Source organism: Canis lupus, chromosome 12, assembly GCF_011100685.1.
Source record: "Canis lupus familiaris isolate Mischka breed German Shepherd chromosome 12, alternate assembly UU_Cfam_GSD_1.0, whole genome shotgun sequence".
NCBI lineage: Eukaryota > Metazoa > Chordata > Mammalia > Carnivora > Canidae > Canis > Canis lupus.
Window position 1 is genome coordinate 20,979,428 of NC_049233.1, and position 13,399 is coordinate 20,992,826.

The 13,399-nt window shown below is 43.8% G+C and overlaps 1 protein-coding gene and 1 long non-coding RNA gene across 4 annotated transcripts in view; one reads left to right on the forward strand and one right to left on the reverse strand.

Annotated features, from left to right (window-relative positions):
• Positions 1–1,417: 1,417 nt before the first annotated feature.
• ELOVL5 (ELOVL fatty acid elongase 5) overlaps positions 1,418–13,399 on the reverse strand; it is a 75,092-nt gene continuing 63,110 nt past the window's right edge. For 2 of the 3 annotated variants that reach the window (XM_038554321.1, XM_038554322.1), the window contains 5 exons: positions 10,809–10,886; positions 9,654–9,825; positions 7,301–7,425; positions 4,722–4,856; positions 1,418–3,290 (listed from right to left, as the gene is read on the reverse strand). In XM_038554321.1, coding sequence (XP_038410249.1) covers positions 3,147–3,290; positions 4,722–4,856; positions 7,301–7,425; positions 9,654–9,825; positions 10,809–10,886 — 654 coding nt within the window. In that variant the 3' untranslated portion in view covers positions 1,418–3,146. The remainder of the gene's footprint in view (positions 3,291–4,721; positions 4,857–7,300; positions 7,426–9,653; positions 9,826–10,808; positions 10,887–13,399) is intronic. The other variant, XM_038554323.1, reaches the window with a different exon arrangement.
• Positions 2,948–5,042, forward strand: LOC111098288. The gene is made up of 2 exons (XR_005367865.1): positions 2,948–3,492; positions 3,772–5,042. It is a non-coding gene; the product is annotated as an uncharacterized LOC111098288 (long non-coding RNA).

A 13,399-nucleotide genomic window follows, 5' to 3' on the forward strand; every position in this document is an offset into this window, starting at 1 on the left:
CCACTTACTTCTCTGAGGGGAGGAGGGAGACTTTCTGGTTGCCAAGATTGGGAGATACAATGAGTATATTTTCTTAGCACAGCAAGTTGTTAGGACAGAATCTGACACCAAGGGGAGCTTATAGTTTACAGTGGGTCAGTTACTGGGCTCATATTCAAAATATTTTAATAACCAGTTCACTACCAGACCAACAAACACCACAAAAACCATTGGTGTGCTAGGGCCAGCCCTAGTAAGTTTGCGTCAATAGGGTTATCAGCTGGGGTAATAAGCACTGTTGTGGTTTCAGCTTCACCAATCCAGTCTTTCCAGTAAGAGATGAACTATTTTGATTTTCATTTATCTGATTTCTAGGTCCTTCTTTTTTTCTTTCTTCTTTTTTTAGGTTCTGTTTTTTCAACATGTTCTGCACTTGGATGGGCAAGGATATGACGACTATCACCACCAAACCCCAGGAGTCCTCTGTACTTTTCAGCCAGCATCCCCAATACTAAATGCAGTTTCACATTTTCAAGGTGATACTGATAAGCTAGAAGGCACTCAAAAGTTAAGATCCAGTCTACACTGGAGACCATGTAGTATAAAGGAGATGGAAGGAACAGTGGCCATTCACATCATGGCTCCACATGTATATGGTTGGACCTGTAAATCAGACTGGCAGGCAGAGGGGTATGAAATGGCAAAGAAAGTGGTAGAGCTTTTGGATTAAGGTGGGCTCTCATTACTCTAGAGAAGGGGTCAGCAAATTATGGCTACAAGCCTTCTGTTTTGTGAGTAAAGCTTTTTTGGAACACAGCCATGCCCATCCATACACATATGGCTGCTACTGCACTGTACAATGGTGTAGTCCAAAGTTGGGGCATAGACTGTATGGACTGCAAAGCCTATAATATGTACTATCTAGCTCTTTTTTTTTTTTAAGATTTTATTTATTCATGACAGAGAGAGAGAGAGAGAGAGAGAGAGAGAGGGAGAAACAGGCTCCATGCAGGGAGCCCGACATGGGACTCGATCCCGGGACCCCAGCATCATGCCCTGGGCTGAAGGCAGCTCCAAACCACTGAGCCACCTGGGCTGCCCCTATCTGGCTCTTTACAGGAAAAATTTGCCAACCTCTGGTCTAGACCTAGGAAAGGAAAGGAACTAACCTGAAGATATGGGGAGGGAGGCCGGAAGGGTGAGAGGAAGAAGGGGTATGTTTAGAGAGCTGGGACACCAGAAAAAGGCAGAGAGAAAACCATTAGGGTGGAACCATCACCATGCCTTACTCTGTGGGGATCCCTCCTCACATGAGTTGAGCTACAGAGTAATCTTGACTGAATTATCTACATTTATTTGGGTGAGTTCCTAGATGAAGAAAGTGGATTTTTCTTCAGTCTGTCCAAACAGGCAGCATATAAACAATGTAAAACGTGAGCACAGGTAATCAAAAACATTTTAATGATTAATGTTTAGACATTATTTAACAGTGTGGATATATCCAGATGAGCTAAAGCACACTTTGACAGCACACTATTGAATGTTATAGTTTCTGTATTGAAATATGTAAAGACATTTGCAAACTAGTACCTAGGAAGACATACATTTACAAATATACACATTCTAGATTTGATAAGGTAAATGTAAACAGATGCCGTGACTCCCTCCAAACAGAAAACCCACAAGACTAATAAGAGAACCAACTGGCTCCCCTAATATGAATGTGCAAAATTAAAGCATGATAAACTGATATTTACATAAATATCAAACCAACAATTAGTTTATACATTGTCGATGACCTTCTAAGATGTGTCATGAGTGGTTCAATGACTGGTTTTTCTCCCAAGGGAGAAGGTATTCAGAGTAAATTTCAACACTTTAAAATGACACACACAACAGTCCTTATCTGTTTGACCACTGCCTCAAGGGTGACAGACATGATTTTATGATAAGCAGTCTCACTTTTAAATAAGCAGTTCTACACAAATCTTTAGATTCTAGGCAGAAAAAGAAAATTATAGGTCCTATTAGATTTCACCAAGCAAATTATCTCTATCCAATTTCCCAGTTCTCTTAAACTGTAGCTATCTGTTTAATTTTACCTTAAATTTTTTAAAGTCCCTTTTTCCCCCTTTATTCATTTTAATAAGCTAGGCACATTTTACAACAAGTTTGTGTCAAAACAGACAGCAGTACAGAAATCAATCTAAATTTGGACCCTGGCAACCAGTTCCCCATTGCTCATCTATGGGAGGCTGTTGAATGTAAATATTCAATTATCTCTTTTGAAAAGTATACATCTTCTCTCTCACGAGTGGAAAAGCAAAAGTGGGCATTATCTCCTGTATAAAAACACTTAGCACTTCAGAAATTTTAAATGTCCTACTCATTCTACATACTTTCTAAAATCTTGAAGACAAAGAATATATATTTAAGGTTTCATCAAGACTGCTTTAGAGCTCCCCCCCCTTTTTACATTATCAATAGTGGCACTCAAAATAAAAAAATAAGATCTGTTAAAAAGTTAAACTGACCTTCCACTAGATTTGAGCCTGCCTGATTTAAAGCCAATATTATAAAACCGAAGGTGCCTTTTCTGATTTCACATGTACAAGTCACTTAAAATTATGTGTCACACACTAGTTTCATAAATCATGGTCTTTGATTTTTCTAAACAGAGCTATTAAAAACGAATAAAAACTTGAAACATATCCTAATTTAAATTAATAAGCTTTGGGGCCCTGCTTTTTAAATTTTAAGGCATGTGTGTTTCTCTACTGTAACAACATTGTACAAATTTACAATCACATGCATGATCTACAGTAAAAAAAAAAGTTTGAATTACAGTGTTTTTAAATTGTGAATCACAATTCAGCACCTATCATGTTATAACTAATAAGGCAACAGCAGTGTTGTATACTACAATAATACGCCCTCCACAGTCTAGCGCAGGGGTCGGTGAGAGCCCAGAAATGTTAAAAATCTTATGCCTACGTGTATAATCTGTATACATTTTCTAGGGGTTTGGAACTGATGAGAGAGGTCCTACATGAATCACGCTATTGTAGGCCAGACTAGTTACAGCAGCTGTTAACGAGCATCGGGCACAACTCATACTGTGCTTACAATCAGACGATGGGTTTTGGAGGTTTATCAACTCCTCGGCTTCAATCCTTCCGTTGCTTCCTCGGCTTCACATTGTTTTCCAGGGAAGAAAAGCTGTTGGTGTGTCCGTTCACCGCAGCCACAGACCCATTCTGGTGGTCCTTCAGATGCTCTTTTCTCCGCGAGGCCCCCTTCTTGTTGTAAGTCTGAAACGCATCAGGGCAGATGGGTCACGTGACCGGCTGTTCTGCTGCGGGGTAGGGTTGGGGGGTGCCCACTTCCCTAAGCCTAGCCTTGATTCCCGTTAGGACCCAATGCCACTGGGATGGAAGGTCTGCAGTCCAGCAACTCTGGGAACATTTTTTTGCCATTTGCCATCACTCTTCCTTTTCTGAGGTATAGCCCGAGGTAAGTTCACAGGGGCAAGGGCTGTGATATAAGTGCTATTCTACAGATGAAGTAGGAAATTCAAATTATACTTCAGTTGGCTTTACCCTCTTGCATCTGGAGGGCAGGGGAGGGGGGATTCCATGGCCACATCAGTTTCTCCCACTCTAGTACCTCTCCCATCACTCCCTTCTCTCATCTTCAAAATTTGCTGGTGACTTCAGCAACTGCTTTGGCCTGTATGTACAAAGTGCAGTGTTGCTATAAGCAGTTAAAACAGTGTGATTTTGGTTTTGTCAGGCCCTATCCTTCAACCTCCCTCATGCCTGACAAATGTCCCAAAGTGTGGCATAGATCACCAGCGCGGCTGGACCATGGGCTCACTCGAACACACCACCAAGTCCAAGGGTGTGGGATGAAAGGTGCCGGTGGGCATAAGAAAGGGGAATGTGGCAAGGCCCCCGCGTGGCTGCGCAGCCAACTGGACTTTACTGCCTCCACATCCCTGGCTTCTGCCCTTGCTCCTGACCTCTGGTGCCTGCCCAGAACCAGGCACTGCCCACAGGAGTAGGAGCACACCTCATCCAGGGGAAACTGGGAGTTGCAGAGTGACCAACTGGAGATGATCTGCCCTAATTGGGCCCTTCAGTGAGTAAAATTTACCTTACATCATGCACTGGGGAATGAATGAGCCCCCACATCTGAGCAGTGGATGTGTGAGGAAACTGGGACAAAAGGGCAGATTTCTATCTACAGCTGAGGGCTATGAGACTGCTAAATGAAATCACCTGTCACGTGTCTGCAGAAGTCTACACACTTTCCTAAAATCTTGAAGACAAAGAATATATATTTAAGGTTTCATCAAGACTGCTTTAGAGCGCCCCCCCCCTTTACATTATCAATAGTGGCACTCAAAATAAAAAAAATAAGATGTTAAAAAGAGCAGATCTGTTAAAAAGTTCGGCAGTAGAGAGCCTGCTGAACAACTCTGCATTCCCACAGGAATCCTCAGCTTCCTTGCCATAGATCTAGAGCTCTGGGGTCTGGGACAGATTTCAGTACCTTCTCTGTTGGCGGTGGTCCCCCTCCCAAAGGTAGGGACTGCCTTGTCACTGGGACTAAATTAGAGCCCACTGCCTGGCACACAGGCACAGAGGTTCTACACATCGTCCTCCTTAAATGAATAGATGAGGGCTTCTGCTGGAATGATCTCAAGTCCCACCCAACTGCCACAGATAGGTAAGACTCACCTGAATATAGAAGTTTGTGAAGAGAGCAATCAGAGAGATCATGTATCCAATCTGGAAGTACAGCCACCCAAGGGGGAACGAACATGGCCAGATGACCCCACAGCTGGTCTGGATGATTGTCAGCACAAACTGAAGCTGGTGGGAGAGAAGGGACACAGCTGAGCAGCGCAGCCACCGCCCAAGGACAAGGTGCCACACCAGATGGGCTCTCCAGCCAGCATGCTGAGTGTGCGATCAGACACTTACAGGCCTTTCTGTAGGTGAAGCCACTCCATAAACACCAAGCATGCATTTTATGCATAAATTGCTCCTGAATTGCTATTTATGTGTCATGGTCAAATGTTTCTTATCCCCTTCTCACTACTTAAATTACCTTTAAAATTCAGACACTAACACTACCATATACTGTATACATGAAAATTGCTAAAAGCAGATCTTAGAAGTTTTTGTCACAAGAAAAACAACTGTAGCTATGTAGAATGACTTCGGATGTTAACTGAACTTACCAAGTCATGTCACAATACATACATATACCCGATCATTACAGATCATTACACCAGATACTTCATACAATGTTACAGGTCTAGTACAGCTCAGTGAAATTGGGGAACAGAGGAAAACGAATCTCCCCAACACACAAGCTTTAGGGAGTCCATATAGAGATGCAAGGCATTTTTTTGTTTGCTTTACATCTTTAAAAGAGAAAGGAAGGGTGTGGGGTGTATGTTTAAAAGAAAACCAGTGATGCTGCTATGGGATGTGCAATTCCACTGGCCACTTTTCCTAGTCCTCTTTTTTATAAAGATTTATTTGAGAGAGAGAGAGGGAGGGAGAAAACAGGAGGAGGGGCAGAAGGAGAGGGACAGAGTCTTTAAGCAGACTCTCCACTGAGCATGGAGCCCAACCCAGAGCTTGATCCCATGACCTGAGCTGCAACTAAGAGCCAGATGCTCAGTGGACTAAACCACTCAGGTGCCCCAACTTTTCCTATTTCTCATTCATGTACTCTTGGTTTGAAGAAGGCTGGTCAACAGATTTAAACTTCTATCAAGATATAATGCTTAAGTCCAGGTGATTTCTGATGAATACTTTTTTTTAATGAATAAGTCTTGAAAAGCAGGTGAAAACACTTGGAGAAATAGGGGAAAAGTGTTAAAATGAGGTGTGGCTACTGAGAGGGGAGTCTTCAAGAGGAATAACAACAGTAGGGGGCAGGGTTCTGCCCACAGAATTTCTGGCCCAGCTCCCAGGGTTTCCATGCAGGCCTGTTTGGCTTTTTTTCCTTCTCTTTTTTAAGGTACATATTCAGGCTAAGAAATAACTAGGAGTGATGCTTAAAATGAATCTAGGAAAACTAGGTGCAATCTTCTACCTCAAAGGGCAGAGCTTAATAGGGAACCAACTTTCCCAGTCTGTTCTTTTAAATTCTGCTTTTACAGGGCTGTGGCTGTGTGGTATAAATTGATCTCTGCATCACTTCTCAAGTGTAACAAGAAGGTTAAGAACAATTATCCTTCCTCACAGGTGGGTGAAAAAATTAACAAGGACTAGAGAGCAGCTGGCAAAGAGGTGATAATGAAATGTCAAACACATAAGTAGCTCAGACGATCTTCTCAGATGTTTTTTTTCCAGATTGTTATTTTTAAATATTGAAAAACCACAACTGACTTGGAAAGACTGGCATCAGCTTGGTTTCTTTAGAAAAATGTGTGATAAGGCAAGGCTAGGGTGGGCTAAGGCTTTAGTGTTTAAACCCCTCAGTCAGCTAAGCTTTGGTGACTGCCTCAGTGTCCTCATCCATGAAGTGGGGATCACTTCAGGCTACTGGAATGGTCCACATAAAACTGCTTACTTAGCATGAGTGCTGACACATTATACACTCAACAAATGTGAGTGTTTAACATTAGTAGTACTAATGTTAATATTCAGTTCACGAAAAAAAAAATCACAAGGGGAGAGAAACAGGCCTCTATCATATACTGACAACTCTGGGAAGCTTCAGAAAGGATGGTAGGACATAATCACCAAATGCCAACAGCTGCTAGGTGGCCCTGGCATGGTAAACCTCAGGAAGGAGGCAGTCACCTAAAGCACAGTGGGTGCCATTCTCGCCAACAGATGCTTTACTACATGGGTGCCAAGAGGTCACCTGCACCTATCCTGCTATATGGTTCTCATTGCCCAACAGCTACAAGCACGCAGGACTCCTGCTATCCCACAAGTCCTTCTAGAATTCCTGGGAACACCGGAGGCAGTGGTCACTTCGTATTCTGGATAATTTGGAAACACACATATGTACACAATGCTTTGTGCAAAACCTAAGGACAAAGGACTGAACCTGAAGTCAAGAAATTAGATTCTAGTCCTTATATTCTACAACCTAACTAGCTGTGTGCCCACAGGCATGGTTTCCTCAAGTAAAATTAAAATGCTCTGCTCTGTCCACTTCAAGGAGTTTAACTGGATCAAAAAAAGAGAGGGTGGGAAAGGCACATAGCAGATCCTATTAAATAGTAATAAAGCCAGGAAGAGCCGTCCACCAGGCAGCAAGTCCTGGGGAAAGAGGCCGAGGTACTTACCAGTTGCCCCTGAGTGATATACTTCTTCCACCAGAGGTATGGACGCATGGAAGGGACAGATGACAGGCCATAGTACGAGTACATCAGGACATGGATGAAGCTATTAAGTGTGGCACCAAAATAAGCTGCGAATCAGAGGGGATATGGGAAAGGAAACGGATCAGTGTTTTATACATAACAAGTTAAAGAAAAAAAAAAACATTCCTTTCAGATCTGAAAAAAAGATGCATTTAAAAAGGGGCTGGCAAACATGGTAGCAGCAAGCACCGCATGGATCTATACTCAGAATTCCGTTTCCAGTGGGCAGGCAGCTGCTGGGATGCTTTACAGCCAGGGTCAGCTGGAGCTGCCAGGCAGACATCTAGCGCAAGAGACAGAAGGCCACCCCCTCTTGCCTGGGCTCTGGCACCTAATGGCTTTGTCACCAGACCCCATCAACTTCCAGTGCTAGCTGCTTTTCTTTTTTCTTTTTCTTTTTTTTTTTTAATTTTAAGATCTTATTTATTTATTCATGAGAGACACAGAGACAGAGGTAGACACATGACAGACACAGGCAGAGGGAGAAGCAGGCTCCACGCAGGGAGCCTGATGTGGTACTCGATCCCAGGACCCCAGGATCATGACCTGAGCCAAAGGCAGAGCTCAACCACTAAACCACCCAGGTGCCCCACTAGCTGTTTTTCTTTACATGGCCAAGTGCTTCAGGCTGCTGTGCTGAAGGCCTGGGGGAGACAGCTAATGGGCAGTACGTTCAAAGTTGGCTGGCTAACACATCTGCTGAAGTTTGAAGAGGCCTTGGAAGTTGCCTCCTTGTTACTTCCTGGGACTGTAGTACTGAGGCCATATTATTTTTTTTCAACAGTACAATCCAGAGTCCAGTTCCTTAGAGATAAAAAGATTCCTCTTTTATCACATGCTTTTAATTTCCAGTAGAACCACCAGTTCTTTTTTTAGACTTTCCGTCCTCCTCCCCCACAGCGGGCAATCCAGTAGGGCTCTCCAACTTTCCCACATGCAGTCAGAGGTATACAAGACTGGGGTCAGGGGAGTGTCTACTCCTGACTAGGACAGTGACTGTGTGATCTTGGACAAGTCACATCTAGTTTCTGGTTGTTTTTTTTGGGCATTGGGGCTAGTTAAAATCTGCCACCCTGTGAGTTCTTTGAAAATGTACTCTTCAAATGTAATGAAACACTGTTTCTATTAGAAAGTTAAGTCAGATCATCAGAAGCCTGAGCTGCGATGGTGGGGGGAAAAAAACCCCACAAGAGGAGGGCCTAGAACCTGAGCTCTACCAAACCTTCTACTATCTCAATTTCCTCCCAAACCAGAGGGAGCTGGGTTTGGCAAGTTACCTTCCTAGTTCTAAAATCCCATGACTATGTGAATCTTGGTGGGCCAGGTTAATCCAGGGCAGTGCCATTTTAGGAAAAAAACATGTGAATAGACCCAAAGGTCCTCAAATTTGTCAGAGTGCTGGATGGCAGAAATTTTGATCAGGATATTTGTTAGAACTTCTCAAACTAGGGCAGCCCCGGTGGCCCAGTGGTTTAGTGCCACCTTCGGCCTAGGGTGTGATCTTGGAGACCCGGGATCGAGTCCCACGTCAGACTCCCTTCATGGAGCCTGCTTCTCCCCCTGCCTGTGTCTCTGCCTCTCTCTGTCTCTCTCTCTCTCTCTCTCTCTCTGTCTGCATGAATAAATAAAAGTGTTTTTTTTTTTTTTTTAAAAAGAACTTCTCAAACTAAACCTAAAAGAGACAACTTAATCTCCAAAAATTGTAAGAGACTTCAGACCATAAGCTTTCTAAAAACAACAGACATCCATCTTTGGAAATTTACTTCATATTTCAGCACTTGCCACTGAAGATGCCCTGCTAACCGTGCTTCATGGGAGGCTCATTATATTAGCACAGGTGCAGAATTCCTTCCGTGCTATTCAGCTAAAGCTATATTTCATCATTAGTCTTGTGCCCTGGGACTCCCTCAATGGTGTGGTTCCAGCTTTCTGGCCTGCCCCTACTAGTCAAACATCTTCCAAATTGTAGAAAAACAAGGGCTAGAAATAAACTGGAACAGTGTCTTCTGTCCCTATTTCCTAATATGCCCCAGTCTGGGAATTTGGTATTTCCCTCACCTTGCCAAGTCAGCTAGAAAAAGGTTTTTGTCAGCTTACTGAGTGCGGAGGCCACACAAACTATCGTTAAAGCCAACTCGGACACAAAGTTAAAATGTTTGACCTAGAAATCCACAGAAACAGTACCTAGTCTCTAAAAGCCTTGGTTTCAACTTAGCCTTTCTGCACACACCTATTCCCATCACCGCCCACCCCTCGTGCCCTGTGTTAGACTTACAGTGGCCGCAAGGGACCCAGTTCATCACAAACCACCAGATGTTCAGCATGGAGGCATGGTGGTAGACATGCAGGACTGTGATCTGGTGGTTGTTCTTCCGTAAGATGAAGAAGAAGGTGTCCATGAATTCAATGAGCTTGGAGAAATAGTACCACCAGAGGACACGGATAATCTAAAGGGAAGAGATCACCAATGTTTCTCTGGAATATTACCCCTGACATGTTTTACTAGCCATCTCAGAATCCCAAGTTCACCTCACTGACCCCTAAAATCCTTCTGCAGCTGGGAGCTCTGGTCATTCTCAGAGTGTCTCTAAGAATACTCCAGTATTCTTTGGGGGGATAGTCGGGGCAGTTTGGAATGACAAGAGGGAAAATTTTAAAAGAAGCACTGACATCCTTCAAGACTAACAAAAACAGGAGGATCAAAGTTCCAAAAACCCTAAAGCCTGCCTATTCCCTCTGGAAGAAGCTGCAGAGCCATCGGAACAGAAAAGCCTAAGAGGCACTTCTGATTTCAGTGACTGGTGTGGGGGCAAGTGACAGGATAGGAGGCAAAGAAGAAAAGGAGTGAGAACTTTCCATGTCCAGTCCCTGCCCAGTTAAATACGTCAAACAGCTCTAAGGAAATGACTGCCCATCTGACCTTAAAGCAGCAGCCTTTTATTTAAAACAAAACACTCAGAGTGGAAGTCAGAATCTAAAAGACCACTCTCAGAGATCACTGTGAGGAATGATTACAGCATTCAGAGATGTTTATTCTTATGATCCTGTTTATATAAATGCTGACAGAGGTATGCATTTTTTTTCTGGCAATTAAAAAAAATTTTTTTTAAGATTTTATTTTTTAAGTAACCTCTACACCCAATGTGGGGCTCAACTCACAACCCCAAGAGCAAGAGTCGCATGCTCCTCAACTGAGCCAGCCAGTGTCTTTTTCTGGAAACTGTGAATAGGACTTACTTTACTAAATGAAACTTTTGTTTTCATCTTATACCTCTCATGTTGTTCAAATTTTCGTACTATGTGGGCATGTTTTTTTAAAAATTCTTTAAAAAATTTCAACAACAATTACCTTGGGCAGTGAGGACATGAACCATTTTGTGTTTTGTATAATTAAAAAAAGAAAACTTTTTGAAAAAGAGAGAGACTGTACCTTCATATCTGCTTCTCCTGCGCTGCGTGTACCTTGACAGAAGAAGTTGTACCTGCCTTCCCATACTCCCGTCACTAACTAAAAAATAAAGGAAAAAACCAATTACCAATATACCAGAACTATGTAAAGACCTATTTAATTAAACTTCATTGGTTTCAGAATCACGACAATTGACCTCAGGCTGGCTGTGGCCAAGTTTAGTCTTAGCTCCTCAGCAAAAATCACAATGATAGGGAATGTGAATACCGGGAAGCCTCTATTTCACAGGGGATGGACCGGGAATCACTCCAGGGTGCTCCCTTACCAAGCTGCTCTCTCCAGAATTCTCAATTCCCTAGACTATTTCAAGGCCTTGACCAACCTGATGGCAGGCTTTGGGTCCCGTCCTGGCGAGCAGCCTCAGGGGAGATCACACCTTCACCTTTAGCCCTTCTCAAACTTGAGCGTGGTACACCAGAATCCCCTCAAGGGCATGTAAAAATGGGATTGACGCGGGAGGCGGAGGGGGTGTTTCTGATCCGGGAGGCCTGGGGTGGGGTCCAAGAATTCATATTTCTAACAAGTTTCCAGGTGATCCTGATGCTGCTGGTCCAGAGTCCACCAAGAACCACTACTGTAAAATCTAGGGTAGTTTAGTCAGCCTCGCCTTCAGTATCTCCTGTTGCCATGTCATCGGCTGGGTCCAGGAAGCGGCGCTCTGTAGCGTCACAGAAAGGACCTGAGAATCAGGCTAAATGCAAGCTCTACATTACAGACCTACAGTATCATCAGCTCTCTACGCGGGCCTCAATTTCCTCATTTGTACACAGTGAGGACCCCTGGCCTAGATGAGATGTAAGGACACACTGTAACTGTCCAAAGAGAAGGTTTAATTTGAACACCTAATCAGGTGATATTCCTGAGGTGCTATTCCTTGTCCATGTAAACCACAGCTTCCTGCTTCTTCCCAAAGCCTACAGCGATCCTGAATTCTCCCAGTGACTTTCTCTCTGGGGGCCAGTTGGGACTCTACAGATGGGGAAAAATCTGAGGTGGCCAGCCTGGTCTGCCTGATCTCAGGTGCCTGATCTCAGCTAGTACCCAACATAAAAAACTGGCCCTGGATCTCAAAGTGTGTTCCCCAGTCCAGCTGCATCAACATCACATGGGAACTTCTAAGACCTGGAAATTCTTGAGATTGCCCTAGAATCAAAACTCTGAGGGTAGACCATCGAGGGAGGGCCTCAGAATCATGATCACAGACCCTTTGAGAACTGAATATGGCAGTTTACAAAGTGTGGTTCCCAACCCAGCAGCATCAGTATCACCTAGGAATTTGTTAGAAACAAAATCTCAAGCCCTACTTTAGACCTTCTGAATCCAAAATTTCTGGGTGGGAAGCCCAGCTGTGTGGCAAAAGGCTGTTTTATAGGTGACTCTGCTGCAGCTAAAGTTTGCAGATAGAAAGGAGAGAAAATGAGTGGGAAATATCAGTGAGGGAGACAGCATGAGACTCCTAACTCTGGGAAACAAACAAGGGGAGGTGGGCGGGGGGATGGGGTGACTGGGTGACAGGCACTGAGGGGGGGCACTTGATGGGACAAGTACTGGTGATATGCTATATGTTGGCAAATAGAACTCCAATAAAGAAATATACAAAAAAATAAATTTAAAAAAAACCTGCCAAAACAAAAATAACGAAGTTTGCAAACCACTGGCTGAAAGCTGTGGTTCCCACTCTAGTTGCCTAACAGGATCACCTGGGGAGCTTCTAAAACCGGCTAACACCTGGTCTCACTCCATCATGAAACCAAAATCTTGAAGGGCCTTTTACAAAGCTCTTCAAGTACTTCCAACCTGCAAGTAGGAGCGGAAACCACAAGTTGCATGCTGGGTAAGCAAGGGAGGGATGACAAGGGCCCGAACAAACGGTTAAACTTCCAGCTGGTCTGACTTCAGAAATGCCAGCAGTGGGTGTGGCCAGTGTACTCTCACTGAACGCCCTTCTCAGAAACTGCTTTTTCTTCTATTAACTTCCTTTCTGTGGTTTGCCTGCCTTTTGGCTTTGTCATCTTCTATACATAAAAAAAGTATTAAGCGTTAACATGGTTTTCAAGGCCAAAGACCAGCAGAGAGAGGGGTTTGGAGTACACATGAGGGAGGCATCGTGATGAGAGTCTGAGTTAGGAAGCAGAAGGCTGGGCTGGGGTCAGTTAGGCTGGCATCCACTGCAGCCCGAGACCTGAGGGGAGCCTGCTAACTTCCTCAGGGCCTGGGTGTTTTTATGTAAAAGGATGAGGTTGGTCTACATTACCTCTAAAGGTTCTGTTCTAATCTTCTACAATTTCTATATTAAGACTTTTAAAAAATAGACCACACACAAATGATGCTATATTTCACTATCTTTGAAAGACCAACATCCACAAGGTAAGTTATTAGAACATACATTGTCCTTTTGGACAGTATTATGCTCTCAAGTCATGGCCGGTTAAGCACACCACATGCAGGCCATCCCAAGTTCCAAGAATCAAAATAAAAAGCTAGAACCCAAAGTGGGGTTGGGAGGGGGGGTGCTGGCATGTATGACCTCTGAAGACCTATGGTGGAGAGAA